Genomic DNA, 15,582 nt, shown 5'->3' with positions numbered 1-15,582 from the left:
CGGCGGGGCTCTGCGGTCCCCGGGATCCGCGCTGCTTTTCCCAGCCCGCCTCCCTCCGCCCCCCTCGCGGCGCGGAGGGCGGGATCGCCGCCGCGGCAGCCCGGATGCCGCGGCCGATTTCCCGGCCTGTCTCCCACTCCTGAGTGTCGCCGCTTCCTCTTGGAAACTGTTGCAGGAGGGGAGGAAAGCGGAGGGGAGGGAGCAGGAAGGCTCCCTACCCGCCGGGTTATTTTTTCCGGTCAGTGCTCGGAGAGGGAGGTGGGGAAGAGCCAAAAGCGACGGATTCCTCCCCCCCCTCCCCCCGCAGCACATGGGAAGCAAAAGTTTTTCTCCTCCTCCTGCTCTTTCTCCTCCGCCGGTTGCACTCGCCCTCCGTCCAGACAGCCGTACGCGAGACGCGGCCCGAAGCTCTCCCCGGCCCCGGACCAGTTTGCGGCTGAGGGACGCGACTCCCGACGCCTCGGCTGCTCCTCTCAGACGCTGGTGTTTTGCTTCGTTTCTCTGCACTGGGCAATGAGGAATAAAAGGATGTTAGAGATTTTTCTACTTCTCTGAGAGCTGGGAAGGAGGGAAGGAAAAGTTATCCAACGGCAAGACTTTGCTGGAGTCTTGCAGAGGGTATCTGAGGGGACTTGGGAATTTGTGGTGGAGAAAGGCTGCCTGGAAAAAGAACCAGATGCGTTAGCACTGCGAGGGTACGAGTGCAAGTCTACATAGTTTCAGCCCCGTCATGGGGACAAGCATGTGTTCAAGGAGGCAGAAGGGGCTTCTGCAGACTGGCTTTTGCCTGGTGGCTCTGGCATGTTTGGGCTCTGGAGTTTTCATGTACAATCACTTGCAGCAAAAGGTGAGGAACGCTGAAGCCCTTGCCCAGAAATACAAACAGCAGCAGGAAGCACTGTCTGCTCAACTCCAAGGTGAGTGGCTCTGTGCATGTGTGGTATGTGTTGGTGTGCGCACACGCATACACCTTCAGAACTTCCTTCCCTTCCTGCACAGCCTTGTGACCAGTTGGGTGCCTTTGTGCAGTGAAGTTCAGCTTTTGACTTTAAAGAGCTCTAAGAAGACATTGTCTCCTGTTTCACTCTCCCCTTTCTGTTTAGAATTAGAGTAGCCTTGAATCTGAATTGCTGCACACAGAAGCATAGGGAAGAATGTACTGGACTGGTGAGTTTAGCTGTGTTTGGTCTACCATGTAGGCCTCCTCCATGTAGTCATAAAGACTAGTCCTATGTCACTCTAAATGAAAATGCAAACAAAGTATTGAAAATGCAAACAAAGCTTATACATGGGCTAGTTGGTCAGACTCAAGAGACTGGAGAGCTCTGCTCTCTGACCTGTGGGAACCTCTCTCCAGAAAGTAAATAGAGAGCCTACGGCTTCTTTAATGATGTTTGTCCTCACGCTGTCTACTGCCCATTACCTTTGCAAGAGAAGAAAGTCACCTTCTTTTTGCTACATTCATCTGTGGCTCTAGAAAAGCCTTGCCAGCTTGTTTGGGGCTGATATATACTAAGTTTGCTAAATAGGAGGTAGTGAAAAGGAGGAGAAATTGGCTTTTTTGAGCCTGCTTCAGAGACCTATGCTCTTGTAGGTCAGTGAGCAGTCATGGCAGGAGAACTTGGTTCCTTAGGCAAGAGCTGCCAAAAGTCTGAAAAGTAAACATATTCCTTTTTATTTCTCCTTTGCCATCGTTAGATAAATGTTTAACTGTGGCAGAATGACATTTTAACCCCTGGAGAGATCCTAGCAGGGAAGGCTGAGGGCACATGTTATTCCACTGCTAAGCTTTATCTCCTCCTTCTAGTCTATATGTTCTAGACCTTCTGTGTTTGCCAGAGCTGCACTACTGGCACCTCTCACTAGCTTTGGAGTCTCTAGCAGGATTTGCTGAGCTCCCTTTAGAGAGATTTGGTAGGATACCAGTTTCTGGTAGCCAGAAGTTGTCTGCAGAGCAATAGAAGGTAGATTGATCCTGGAGTGCCCACAGAATGAAGTTTATGCAGACAAACCTCACATTTTAGCTCACGTTTCTCTGGTGTGTCAGCATTTCTTGCTTTCATTGGAGAGAGGGATGGCTCTTCACAGAATAAGGTGACAGTGGCAGCCTGCGAGAACCGTGGTTCTGGAAATAGCAGGCTCAAGCAAGCAACTGAGTCAGGCTCATAATATTTTTCCACCCAAGAGTGTTCGAATGGCAGAGCTGTAGTCTGTTGCTGGCGTTTCTAACTTACTGTCAGCCTTCCCATTTCCGAGTATAGTTGTTGCCATGGGTACCCTTTTTATTTTTAGAACATTTGTCCAACTCTCTTGACAAAGGTAAAACTTTTTGGATTTGACTGGTGGAAGAGGCCAAGTGATTGGCAAATACAGGCAGTGATATCTTGCACATGTTGCCGTGGCCTTTGTGCTGCCTTCTTGTACTGCTACCTGTGCTGATTTGGTGCCCAAACCAGAAGGGTATGGAAGTCAGAGCTCCCAGGTGTTTTGTTGCTGTCCCTGTGCTGCCTCATTGCATGCTTTTAATTGTGATAAGTCTTTTCTGTCTGATTTCTCTCTTCACAACCCTACAAAAGGAGGACCGTATTATTATGAGGTGGAATTCAGCACTGTTTACCCTGTGTCCTTTCACCTATCAGGTATTCCCTGCTCCTCTCATAATTGAGCACAAAATCTTGTTAATGCTTCTGGCTGCTTCTGTAAATAAGACTTGAAAGTGTAAGGGCTGGGCCAGGAGTGAGCAAAAGGAGAAGGAAAGCAAGTGGAGGAAGCAAAGCCATACTTACTGCAGAGCTGTCTTGAAGTCAGCAGTGCTTTTACCATATTCTCTTTTGTACCAGCTGCAGACAGGGAAATGGATCTCATCTGCTCTGTTTTAAATTAAGAGCAAAGGAGCTGCTGAATTTGCCGAGAGGTAAAATGCACGGTGTGAAAAGAGGATGGGGAGGTATTGTCACCTGTGTGTGTCCCTGTCCAAGCTCTTGTAGCCTACCCAGTGGCTAGTACTGTTTGTATCAGCTAGCTTTTGCTGCTGTATACAGAAGTTGCTCTGTTTACTGTGATTCAGCTGACCCACTTTTCTTATAGTAGTCCAGGTGTAATTGCAGAGGAATCTGCTTGGCTCTTCTGTCCCTGTGTGTGTGTGTCTCACTTCTGCTGGGTGGGGTTTGGAGATATATTTGAGAAGGCCTTCCTGATAAATGCTGGGCTCTGCCTTTAGACCTGTGGTCTGGGGGTCTTTGGTGGTATAGCACAAGGTTCAGAGGGGATTAGAGAAAATCTGACAGTCTGTGACCTGGTGTGCACTCCAGATTAGTTTGTTCTATATCAGTTCCCACTCAAAACTTGAGGCATGCTGATTTGTGTAGCAAGTGGCTTTAAAAGCAGTGTCTCTTTGCAAGCTCCTACTTCTTGCAGATGTGTGTTTGTGCATGTGTGTGCTGTTCCCTGAAGGCTCTGGTGGAGTGAAACTTTAGAGGTTTTATTTCTGCTGGTTCACTAACAGATAGTATTCTTGGAACAGAAAAGAAGTGAGGGTGCATTTACAGCACCATCCATTTCTCTGCTCTCTCCAAAGCAGCCTGACAATGTCATATTAAACTGGTGTCTGAGATGCAGGAACTCTTTCTCACAATGGGCTGCCATTGTACAGTGGCTGAGTATGAGAATACAGCTCTTCTAGCCTCACCATTAGGTGTTTCTTGAATGCTGTTTCCTTTGGCATCCTTCTTGATTAGAAAAGAGTGTATGGTAAGTCTGGCTTTTGTTCTGCTTCCCTTGTCCCTTGCTCTGGATTATTCAGGAGCATGGCTGTTGCCTCCCTGTTTGGGAGACTCAAGACTGTGATGCCATGAGTAGTTAGTTTTCATGTGACTGGATGGAGACTGGTGGGAATATTTTCTTGATATCTGTAACAAGGGAAGCAGCAGAGAGAAAAGCTTTTTTACGTAAGTAGCTGGGAGAGGAGAAGGAGCACAGTGGGCTCTGGAAGCCTGTGCTGCTCTGTGTATGCTGAAAACTGCTTGGAGAAACACCAATATAGGGAATTCCTCTTAGAGCTGCTCAGGCAACATGCCGGAAGCTCAGTGCTCATGAAAGGACATCTTAAAACCTGTTAATTGGTTGTCATCCCTATTAGTCTCTGCTGCCGTGACTTCACTGTTAGCCTGAGGTTTACATCATGTCAAAGACTTGTCCTCAAGTGCTCTCCTAAGAAAGCTTTCAAGAAAGTGAGATGCTCTTAATAAAAGCTGGTGTGCCCAGAGCTGATGAGGCTTTTAGAAAGTGGCTGATGTTTTTAAGATTACAGTTTCCTCGAACAAAGCTTCTTAGCATTTGTGTTGTTTTTGTCTTCCTTGCTTTTGCCTCGTTATTTCTCGGTTAGGATGTGTAACCTCACTTCACAGGAAAAAATTAAGTGGCCAGCCCAGGTAAAGGATCCTCACCTTTGACATGTCTATCATTTTTTAATGAGGGATGGAGAAAGAAGGCGATGATGGGGATGGTGACACTGGGAGTTTCTGGCCTAGGATGCTGGCTTTATCCACCCTCTAAGGGGGTGAGGGAGGGAGTTAGATGGTTCAGATGGAGAGACCTTGGGCTTGAATAGATGCCTGAGGAATGGCTCCTCATACTGGGACTGGGCTGAGCTTGCCACTTGATGAGCCCGGGCTGGCAGAGCCAGAAGAGTAGTTGCATTGTTCAGAAATGTCAAACTTGCAGATGCTAAGGCCAGAAAGGACTATTCTGATCCCAGAGTTCAATTTCTGTGTAATCTCCATCTCAACCTTGTAGTTCCTGGATGAGCTGTAGGATCTTTTGGAAGATGTCCTGTCCTGATTTTCAGGTTGTCAGTTTTCTGAGCTCATCTCCTTGTGCATATTAAAAGTGACAGATGCATTGTCTTAGGCTTGGTGCCACTGATGATCAACACACTAAAATATTAGATGTACATGTGGATATTCCATGTCTAGTATTTCCCCAGGCTGGAGCATCATCTCTCAGGTAGCAAAAATACCTGTTAGTGCAGGATACGTGCTATTTTTGCTGTTACCATATGACCTGACTGGAGCTGGCAGCCTCTGTGGACTCACAAGCAGTGAGAGGGTGAAGCACCTGGGGCTTTTGGCTTGGCAGGATCTTGGCAAACAGTTGGATTAGCTGTTTATACGTGAAAAAATCATCCCACTTCATTCATTTTTCCCAGAGGCTGTGTGTTGTGGCATGACTCATCCCGAAGATCTTAACTCTGGAGGCAGGCTTCCTTTTCTTTCCCCTCTGAATTGCTGCCCAGTGCCATTCTGGCATGGTGGCAGTCTCTGTCTGGGTAGAGGAGGTGTAGAGGAGCCTGGTGCAGCTGAATGCTGTGACTCAGGAAAAGCTCTTAGCATTCAGAGTGGATTAAAATTATCATTGCTCAGGAGGCTTCTCTGGCACTTTCATTTGTCATGTGGCTGCAGCGCAAAACTGTGCAGAGCACTGACACTTGTGTGAAATGGAGGGAGCTGTTTGGCCCATTTATCCTTAGTAGCTTTTATCCATCTGAGAGCCAGTTAATGAGGAGGAAGGGGTGGGGGAGGGGAAAAAAACCTTTCCCCTGCATGCAGTGATGCCCTTACAGAGCTGATAACCTCAAAGGCTCTGGCTGTCTTTAACCTGGCAGTGGACTTGGCTTGCAAACATGCAGTTCAACCACTGGCTGCTAAAACCAGTTCTTAGGCTTCACAGCTTAGACTCCAAAGCACGATGGAGAGAAATTTGACCACAAATACCCACAGGATGAGGGGCTGGTGTGTTTCATCAGGAATTGCCATTTCTTCTGTCTGTCAGTCCCTACCCTGCTCCAGTCCTTATCTATTCCCAGTTGACAAAGAAATCAGGACAAGAGGCAACAGGCACAAACTGAAACACAGGAAGTTCTACCTGAATACGAAGAGGAATTTCTTCACTGTGAGAGTGACAGAGCACTGAAACAGGTTGCCCAGAGAGGTTGTGGAGTCTCCTTCTCTGGAGATATTCAGAACTCACCTGGATGTGATCCTGTCTAACATGCTCTAGGTGACCCTGCTTGAGCAGGGGGGTTGGACTAGATGATCTCAGAGGTCCTTTCCAACTTTAACCATTTTGTGATTCTGTGAAATGCAAATAACTGGTAACTGGACCTGACATTGTTTAGGGCACCAGGCATTTGAATATGTTTCAGAATTGTTGATTTCCTTGGCCTGGATTTGAAAATTATTGTGTGCTTGAAGCCCAGAAAGCTGTAGCAGTGCAGACCATCCAAAATAGGAAAGGCTTATTGCTCAAGTCTGCTGTCTTAGGCACCTGATGGCCCAGTCCATAGCAGAATTTGAGGTGCACATATGTCTCTGTATATATGACCTGAGAGAAGCCTGTTTTGGGGAAAGGCGTGTATGGAAGAAATCTCAGGGTTTACTTCATGTTTTGCCTCTTTCTGCTTCCCTAGTTGTGTACGAGCACAGATCCAGGCTGGAGCGATCCCTGCAGAAGGAGAGAGGGGAACACAAGAAGACAAAGGAAGGTGAGTCTCTTGCATGGGTAGAATAGTATTGGCTAGCAAGCCCTCCAGCTATCCTGTGGGAAGATTTGTGCGGCACCCAGAGCACTGCCTTCAAAGCACTGTGTGAACTTTACTGAATCCTGTCTAGGTGAGACTCATCCCTGCTTTGTAAGCAGAGAACAGTTAACTGATTTGTCTGTTTCCCGTGGGCAGAAGGTGCTGGGAGGTCATGGACTGGGAGGGGTATTGTATTTTCTCCTAAAGCAAAATGAGTCCTCAACTTAATCTGTGAATAACAGCACCCATAGAGTGGCATCTGAGCACTTTAAAACCGATTAGCTATATCTGGCACAGGACTGGGTTTTCTTCTTGGAAATATATAGACTTTGTCACATTGTGAAATAACTTGTTCAGTTTCACAAAAATAAATACTGTGATTGGCATCAATATTTATAAGGTGATCTTAAGACACTGAGTTCTACAAGTGCTTACTAATAATATTAGGAGCATTGCAGTACACTGTATGTGGACACGATAGACTGCATGACCCTTGAAAGTTGAATTCCAAGGGTAGATATATAGGCAGAGTATTTTAAGACCGAGGAAGCCAGTAGAATAAGTCGCACATCTTTCAGTGAAGTAGTGTGCTTGGACATCAGGCCCCTTTGTATCCGACTGCTGCTGGCAACTTAACAGTTTGGTTTTTATCTTCAGAGCTGATAATGTGGAGTAACATTACTGTTCCTTAGTCTTACATGCACTTAACTTCTGGAAATGCTGGCATAGAGCATCTAGATTTGGCTCTAGCATATGACTAAATTGTTGAGGGAGAAGCTGAGTTCCAGTCTTTCATGTGTTTGGTGAGGGTTAACAGAAAATGAAATGACTAACAAATGGCTTCTTGTCATGGAGCATGAAGTCTGATGGCCACAGTGCTGTGCACATCTTGGATTTTAAAATAACATGGAGCTTTGCTCCATGGCCTGACTCAAAAGGCTTCTTATTCTAAGCCAGCAGAGAGTTTGATACTCATGGATAAAAGACAAACAGCACTAGCTTCAGTGGTGCACTTCTCTCTCTTATTTGCTTTGTGCTTGTGTGGCCAGCTTCCTGAGAAGCGAAGCAAGTGTCAAATCATGTAATGCCTTTGTCATTGTGCTCTGGCAAGATGATGTGATTATTCCTCTGACCTGTCTGGAAAAACAGAATTTGAAGGGCCCATTGGATTTAAATCTTTAGACCTTCCAGTGCCATCTTTTGTCAGAGACTATCATCTGTGATTTGTTCTTTACACATTTGGGTCCTAAAAACTTCCTTCAATGTTCACGACTCCTTCTGTATTAGGTGTTGTACAAATGCAGCATGAAAGGGTAGCCGTTCTCTCTAAAAGACTTTGCCCAGTGCCTCATCTTGCAAATGGAAGCCAAGTAATGCTGAGATCTCTGCACGTGGAGTATATGATCTGAACAGCCTGGTTTAGACTGACCTGCAGAGCAGCTCATGCAGGATCCCACAATGAGCTCGGTGGCCAGAGCAGAACTGGACTTCCATCCTGGTGTTCTGGCCCTGTGGCACCCTTTATCCAGCAGTAACGATGTGAGCAGGCTTCCTAGTAGTTCAGTGTGCTTTCCAGCCAGCAGTTTGTGGGCTAGGATCTCTGTGCACTATTTCTATGGGAGAGCAAAAAATGACAGAAAAGTGGAGCTTGTTAGCTTAAATTCACTAGGTAATATTCACATCTCTGGAATTTTGGGGGAGACTGGAAGAGGGCCAGGTTTGAGAACCATAGCCTTAGTCACTGTCACAGCGAGGAAGTACAAGCCAAGATGTTTTGCTGCACTCTGGGGACTTGCTGCTGTACCTGTTGCTTACTAGGAACAGAATATTTCCGTAGCCTTGGTGACTAAGCTGTGGTATTTAACCATCTGCTTTCTTCAACTGCATCTCCTCACATTAAATTCTTTTCTGGGCCCACACCTTGCTTCATTTCTGGTTCAACTATACCTCTGCTAGCAAATATCACTCTTTAGAAAGGATCTAGGTATCACTGGAGCAGAAATTTGTGAGCACCAGAGGCTTCCATGATGTGCTTTGTGGAAGGGCCCTTCATGAATGCCCATTCAGCCCAGACCAACATTACATGTTTATATATTACTCATTTTGATTTTGGTTTGGATAGCAGACAGTGATAATGTGAACAGATCTGTTCTATAACAAGCCAGAGGGCAATTTCCAGACTTTCTCTTTTTAAGAGGAAAGCACAGATGAGATCAGCAGATATTAAAGCTTCTGTGAGGCCAGAAGGAGGTTGTGATTCCTCTTTTCTAGAATCATCTCTCACTCTAGAGCTTCAGTGCTATCAAAATGCAGCCATGTGTGGGCTGAAGTCAAAGTCACCAATGCACTTGCCTATAGAGCAGAAAAAGCAGGACATTTAGGCCAGGCTAAGTGGGTGGATAGATTTCATGGAAACTACTACCGTATTTTTGGTGGCACTGAGTAGGAGTCTCCTGGAAGCATCTGCATGCCAGCTTGCTGAGCTGCAACATTTTACTTAGCAAGGGGCTGTTTCTTTCTTTTCCTTCTGAAAATATAAAACAGATCCTTGTAAATTCCAGCTCATTAAATTGTCTCCTCTTCCATTTCTAGATTTTTTAGTGTATAAATTAGAAGCTCAGGAAGCTCTCAACAAAGAGAAGGTGGGTATGGTCTATGCTTCAGAGTGTGTGTGTGTTTGTGTGCATACAAGAATAGGGAAGGTCTTTTCAGTACTACTACAGTGATAAGGCCAGTGCTGCTGTCTGGCAGGTATGCAAGATGGCAGATCATGCAAAATAATCTTTAGCTGACTCCACTTTGCAGGGCTGTTGGCTTGTGAGGATCTACTTCAGCTTAGGGAAGGATGTATCATGCCAGAACTATTCTGCCTATTTTTCCATGTGCAATAACAGAGTAGATGACTTGATTGCCAGCTCCTGGGGTATCAGGGAGTCATGTGTTGCTGTCAGTGAGAAAGAAATTTCTGTTTCATGGTGGAAGAGAGTCCTGGGGAAGCCAAACAAAGGACACCACAGGGAACATAAAGAAGAAAGGCGTTGTGTTATTGGGGAAAATCTATCTGTTGCTATCTGTCTCCAGGGATGGACAAATGATTTCTCCTGGCCTGTGAATGGCAAAGTTGAAATGGGGTGTATGCAGGAGATGCAGTATGAATCCCCTACTCAGCGCTGTCCTGCTGCAGGGCTGGGTGACCTGTTCTTACTGGGATGCGTGTTTGCTGGCCAGCTGATGGCTATGCAAAGATTTGTGCATTAAGTGAAATGATGGTCTTCCCTAGGCCTTGTGTCTTGAGAAATTGGCTTGTGTGGTTCCACTCTGCTGGCTTCAAGTAAGGTGGAGACTGATGGTATAACTGATCTGCTCAGGAGAGGAAATTCCTTGCTGTAGAGAAAGGGGCAGGAATGGAGAAACCATTCCTTGAGGCAATGTGGGACTCCCTCATCATCACCTTCAGCATTCCCCAATTGGCCTGGAAATGGAGTCAAACAACCAGCATGTGATACTTTGTGAGCAGCAGCAGTGAAAACATCAGTGCTTCTGAATTCAGACAGAGTATCCTGTTGAGTATTTATCATGTAAGTCAAATTGTGGGTTATATTGGAAATAGCTCTGCCTGGTGCTTGATGCTAGATGTCTTGGGAACCTTGGTCTTCTAAGTGTTTGCATCTAATTCCACATGTTGCTTTTTGTGTCCATTTATACCACTGAAATAGTGCATGATCTGACCCTGTCTGAAGGACTGAGCTCCATCGCTGCTCATTGTGGGACGTAGAAAGCCTGTGAAACAAATGTCCTGCCTCATTAGATGGCCTTACTAAAGGTCATCCTGTGCCATTTACCCGACAGCACATCAGGTAGCAGAATGTTTTTGGTTGAACAAAATATTGATGCTGATGGAGATGTTAGTGAGGACTGGGAGGGGAAGGGGGATGACAGATCTGAACAGGAATAGCATCAACAAATACACTAATAGGTAGAAAATACTAGGGCTTATGATTTCTCATTCAGTAGGGCAAAAAGACTCAATGTGATTTAGGAAGAAATGCATCTCTGGATTAGTCTGTCCTCTTCACTTGATGTTTTAAGGCTGGTTTTATCCCTTTCTTGAAGCATCTGTTGGTGAGATGCTGGAAAAGAGGGATTGTTTTTAGCCTACTCATCTGTGACTGCTGAAAGTTATCTTATTGTGGAAAGAAGCTTATGGATGAATATCTGAATATTCTAATGGCTAGGCAGCTTCCTTACAATTTATACTCATTTGCTGGTAATATTTCATATCCTGTTGAGTATTTATCATGTAAGTCAAATTGTGGGTTATATTGGAAATAGCTCTGCCTGGTGCTTGGTTTAGAGTTCCATGCCTGCTGTCTCAGCCTTGCTGGTGTAAATTGCTCATATATAGATTCCAGCAAAAGTGCTTGTAAAAGTGCATGTAATAGGAAGATCTGCAGCATGCTCTCTCTCTGGTGCCATCAGTGCTGTGGGGACCCAGCCTCTTAGTACAGGTAGCTGGTGGATTTCATGTCTGCTGTGTTGAGGTGCTGGTGCTGTAGTGAGGAATTGTACACTGGAGACAAAACGGAAAAGTATAAACCTTGGAGATGTGAGCAGATCTATTAAATTGGCGCAGAACTCCCTCTGCAGACACATGCAAATCCCTTTGTGCTGTTGGTTTGTGTCAATTTAGCTCAGTTTGAGAGCTGTGCCTAGTTACAGGATTTTGCGTTATATTTACTCAATTAGAGATCAATTTTTTCCCCCTTTTCCTTGTTAAGTGGTGCAATTTGTGTGTAGATGAAAGTGTAGCATTGTCTGATGAGCATGAGCTGCAGTAAAGACTGCTCAATCTGGTTTGGGGAGGATTTTACTTTAGAAAGCTATTCCAGTGCTGGGGCCCCTCTTAGGTGAAGAACCAAAGTCTGGGGAAAATTACCTCAAATGCCAATCAAGAGACCAAACCCTCTCCCTGTTTGCACTTCAGCTGCCATATTTGAAGTCAGTGGTAACTGTACTTAAGCTTGTGTAATTCCTATACTCTGTGGAGTTCAAGTTTACCCCTGTGGAGCTGACATGAAAACTGGACTACTTTTCTTTAAGTCAGTAAAGAGCGATTAAAAGAAACTTCTCCTTGCTCTTATGTTCTTTGTCCAGTTCCGAGCTCTGAACCCGAATTGTGCCTGCAATTAATTAGCTGGTAGCTAATTGAAAGAGTTTTTTCCCAGCAGTGCTTAGGCTGTATGTTATGCTGATGATTTCTGTATGCCAGTTCCCAGTCAGGGTGTGTGTGACTGTGTGTGGGAATTTGCTATTTGTGCAGTGGCTGGGCAGGCACTCATGTATGTATCATCTAATGTCACTCTGATCTTATTTTTTTTTTCCCAGCAAGATTCTATGAACAGATACGGGGCCCTCAGCTCCCAGCACAAGATACTGAAGGTAAGGGAAAAGCCTGCTTCTGGGTAACTATCATCTGTACACTCGAACATACACTGGAAGGAAAGTCAATGCTTTCATTTGACTAGGAGAGAGCAAGGGTTTCCTGCAGCTAGTGCCAGCCCAGAGGGAGGAGACAACACACACAGACCTACATTTGCTCCTGACCATTCAGGTTCATGAGCGTTTCCATATATTCTACTGGCTTTGCATCAGGCCTTCATCTCTACCTCATTTCAATGGTGGACTTTGTGTAGTTATCACGTAAGAGTTCTATTGTTCAGCATGTTCTTTTTCTGTGTCGCTTAACATGAAAATGGGCTTATTCAGTGTAACTTGCTGTATTGGGCTAATAGAATATATTTTGGTCCGGGTATGTGGATCAGATAGGGATGGCTTATAGTATCTTATGGCTTATATCATACTGTACCTGAAGCACATCTCAGTGTTAATGTTTGGTTTTGTTAGTGATGCAAATATGTTTTTTTTTCTCTCCTCCCTAATGTTGATCGAAGACTTGATGAAGCCACATCAATATGTTTCCCTTTAGTCTTTACATGGCCATTGACACTGCATGTGGATTCTGTAGCCTTTGCTGTGTTTTGACCTCACAGGACAGCTCTGTCACCCACTGCTGACTTTCTCTGTTAGACCTATTTTCTTCTGCTCAGTACCCTTTTCTGCTAATGTTTTGTTTTACTGCATGCTTTTAGGAAGAGATTGCTCTGGAGGATATTACTGCTTAGGGAAGCCATCATCTTGGTGACTTTTTGGGGCCCAGTGAATTTTTGCTGTATGTCTGCTGATTTTAGAGTCTTAACCAGATCCTGAGTATGTAGGAACATTTCCTTCTTAGCGTTTTTACATATGAGTTTGCACAGTCGCCTTGGGAAGTGCAGTGTTTGAGCCTTCAGCATCCCACTGCTCAGGTGGGCAGAGAGGCAGACTGAGATCTGCCAGTGCATGTGAAATATTTGAGCAGGAAGCACAGCTGCCTGGAAATGGGGTATGGTATGTTAAGGGCTCTGCAGGGAGCCTGTGTTAGGAGATGTTGTGCTCAGTGTGGTGGAGAAGGGGAAAGAGCTCTGTCTAAAGGACTGAGCTTTGTAGCAAGCCTAGGATGGCTTTTTTAGCCTGGTGGGCTAGCGTATTTGTCCTGGGATTCTGTTGCCTACTGCCTTTGTATTTGGACAGTAGATCAGTTTCAGCCTTTCTCATGTGAGCTAGAGACAACCAATGTTTGTTATGTTCTGCAATGTAGAATGTGAATCAGTTTCATTTTTGTATTGGTGAGACCTCCCATAATCTCTGGGAAGGAGACAAGGTCCCTGTTTTACAATAGGGAAACTGAGGCACAATGCAGCTAAATGCCTTTATTGCACAAAGCAGTGTGGATGCTTGGATTATCCCTCCTCACAGTCAAACCCACTGTGACTGTGTCTCCGCTCTTCTGACCCTAGCACATTGGTTGTGCCCTTTGGGATCCTTGCACTGAGGAGCGTGGGAGCTTTTGTGAGGCCATTACCTTTCTTATTCCCAGGGTTTCTCCAGTTCTCTGATGGCTGTGTTAACCATGAGGGCTCTCCTGATGCACCAGGCCACACGGAAGGGCTTTCTCTGTTTCATACTGCCTTTACCTAGCTTTTTAGAGCAAAAGGATCTCAGTTGACTTACAAGCTGTCATTCTGGTCTGTATTAAAGCCATATCTGTCTTATTAACATTGGCAACAAGCAAGCCAGTCTCAAAAGGGCAAGGGGCCTGGCTCTGTCCAAAAATAGCAACTGCAGCAGCTGCCTGTGTCTGAATTCCTCCTGTGGCCATACTTTATCTTCTTATGATTCCTTTCATCTTCTTGAGTAGAGATTGGAAATTTTTATTAACATCTTCCTGCAGATTCCAGTCTAGCATTCACTGGATATGCATGCCAGGATGCAGTTTCAAATGAAAGATTTGTTGAAAAGGGCTACCTAAAACTGCTGGAATGAGAAAACTTGCAGCGAGGTGTGCCCTCCCTTTGCTCATGAGCTGAGCATGCAGTTACTGATTGTTCTGTAAAATGCCATCTACAGAGCTGCTCTCTAAACCATGACTGAGCTAGGTGTTTTTGAGGGACTTCCCTCCCCACTGCCCAGTTCCCCAGACACTTTAGTGACTTAAAAGCTGCTGCATAATTAATGTATTTTAGGCACTGCGTGTTGTCTGAACAGCAGAATGAAGGTGAAATGGGAGGACTTGCTAACCAGAATCCATGCAGCTGAGATGAGTGATTTGCAATTTCTCTAGGATTAGCTGACTTCCTGAATGATGTGATATCATAGCATTGCAGAGTGCCAGGTGTGAGGTGTAGGGAGCCACAGAGTAAAATGTCATGAGAGCATGTTTTCCCTGTCTTCTCTCAACCCGATTTTGCATATATATGTGATTTTCATGACACTTGTATCTAAGCCTCTCTATCTCTGCTTAACTGAGCAAAACAGTGTCTCTTTGAGGTAGAGAAGTGAATTGAATCACATAAGCTGACATTACATTTAGATGTGTGCTTCTGGATATAGAGAAGAGGTTCTTGGCTTCCTCAGAGCTGTCAGTGTTGACAGAAATGACTAAGCTGAGAATGCTCTGCTTGCAAATAAGCTGCTCTTCTAAAAAGGAATTGCATGTAGTGTGTCTCAGATCTACTGTCCTACAATTACAGTAAAATTCAGCATCTCTAGATTCATTCTAATGTTTGCATATGTGAGTTGCAGCTATTTTTAGTAACTGGCTGGGAGTGAGGATGCTCTGTGTACTTAATGAGCTGCACTGAGCTTCAGATGCTTTGTGCGACCTTGGTTGAAACACTTGTCTCTATACAGCTTCCTGCCATGCTCAGAGGATGACTATTTCCGTCTTCCTTTTTGGCTGTGAGCAGTCTGGGCATAGATATTAAGTGCATCACTTGCCAGACAGATACAGGCTACAAATTAATTGACCTGAGCTGATGAGGACTTAATATTCCTTAGATTTGCTTTCTAAAATCAATTTGCATTTGCTAATATTGGTGAATTTTGAGGTGTTTGGTCTAAAAATGATATTTAAAGATGTGATTCCTCTGCAGTACTTCTACCTATGGCTCTGATGGGAGCTGTAAGTACCCAATGTCTTTGAAAGCCAGAGCAGAAATCACTTGTAATTTCTATTTTTTTTTCTCTCAGTCTTGTGATCTGATTAACCTGGCAGCCTTGTCTCTCCTCTTTGTTCTTTCTCTGAGACCCCTCCACAATTAAAGCCTTTTCCTCTTCATTGTATGTATTTTTGGAACACAGTGATTTCTTTCCTCCTTTAAGCTGAAGATAATTGCTGTTGGGGAGAATGCCCGAGCCACGGATACTTGTTCTACTGGGGATAAATGCAAACATCAATAGCATTTAAAGTTTTTTTTTTTTTTTTTTTTTTTTTTTTTTTTTTTTAAGTTTAATTTACAGGAGGGCCAGTCAAAATTGCTGCCTGTGTTGTAAGGAGCTATTGTGTGAAAGGGTGAGGGTTCACCTGTGAGCCAATCAATCTGCATACATAATTGGTGTTGACAAAA

General features: G+C 44.8%; 1 protein-coding gene across 3 annotated transcripts in view; it reads left to right on the top strand.

Annotated features, from left to right (window-relative positions):
* The window catches only part of LOC134149974 (Golgi integral membrane protein 4-like), a 44,236-nt gene that overhangs the window by 301 nt on the left and 28,353 nt on the right, over positions 1–15,582 (top strand). For 2 of the 3 annotated variants that reach the window (XR_009960553.1, XR_009960552.1), the window contains exons 1-4: positions 153–917; positions 6,467–6,541; positions 9,170–9,219; positions 11,963–12,016. Coding sequence is in view for 1 of the 3 variants with exons in the window: in XM_062593377.1 (XP_062449361.1) it covers positions 731–917; positions 6,467–6,541; positions 9,170–9,219; positions 11,963–12,016 (366 nt within the window). In the remaining 2 variants the exon portion in view is untranslated. Of the gene's footprint in view, positions 1–152; positions 918–6,466; positions 6,542–9,169; positions 9,220–11,962; positions 12,017–15,582 lie in introns of those variants that run through there. The other variant, XM_062593377.1, reaches the window with a different exon arrangement.

This window comes from Rhea pennata, chromosome 22 (assembly GCF_028389875.1).
Source record: "Rhea pennata isolate bPtePen1 chromosome 22, bPtePen1.pri, whole genome shotgun sequence".
Taxonomy (NCBI): Eukaryota; Metazoa; Chordata; class Aves; order Rheiformes; family Rheidae; genus Rhea; species Rhea pennata.
Note: the sequence above shows the minus strand (reverse complement) of the source record. Positions and strands in the feature narration are given on the sequence as shown.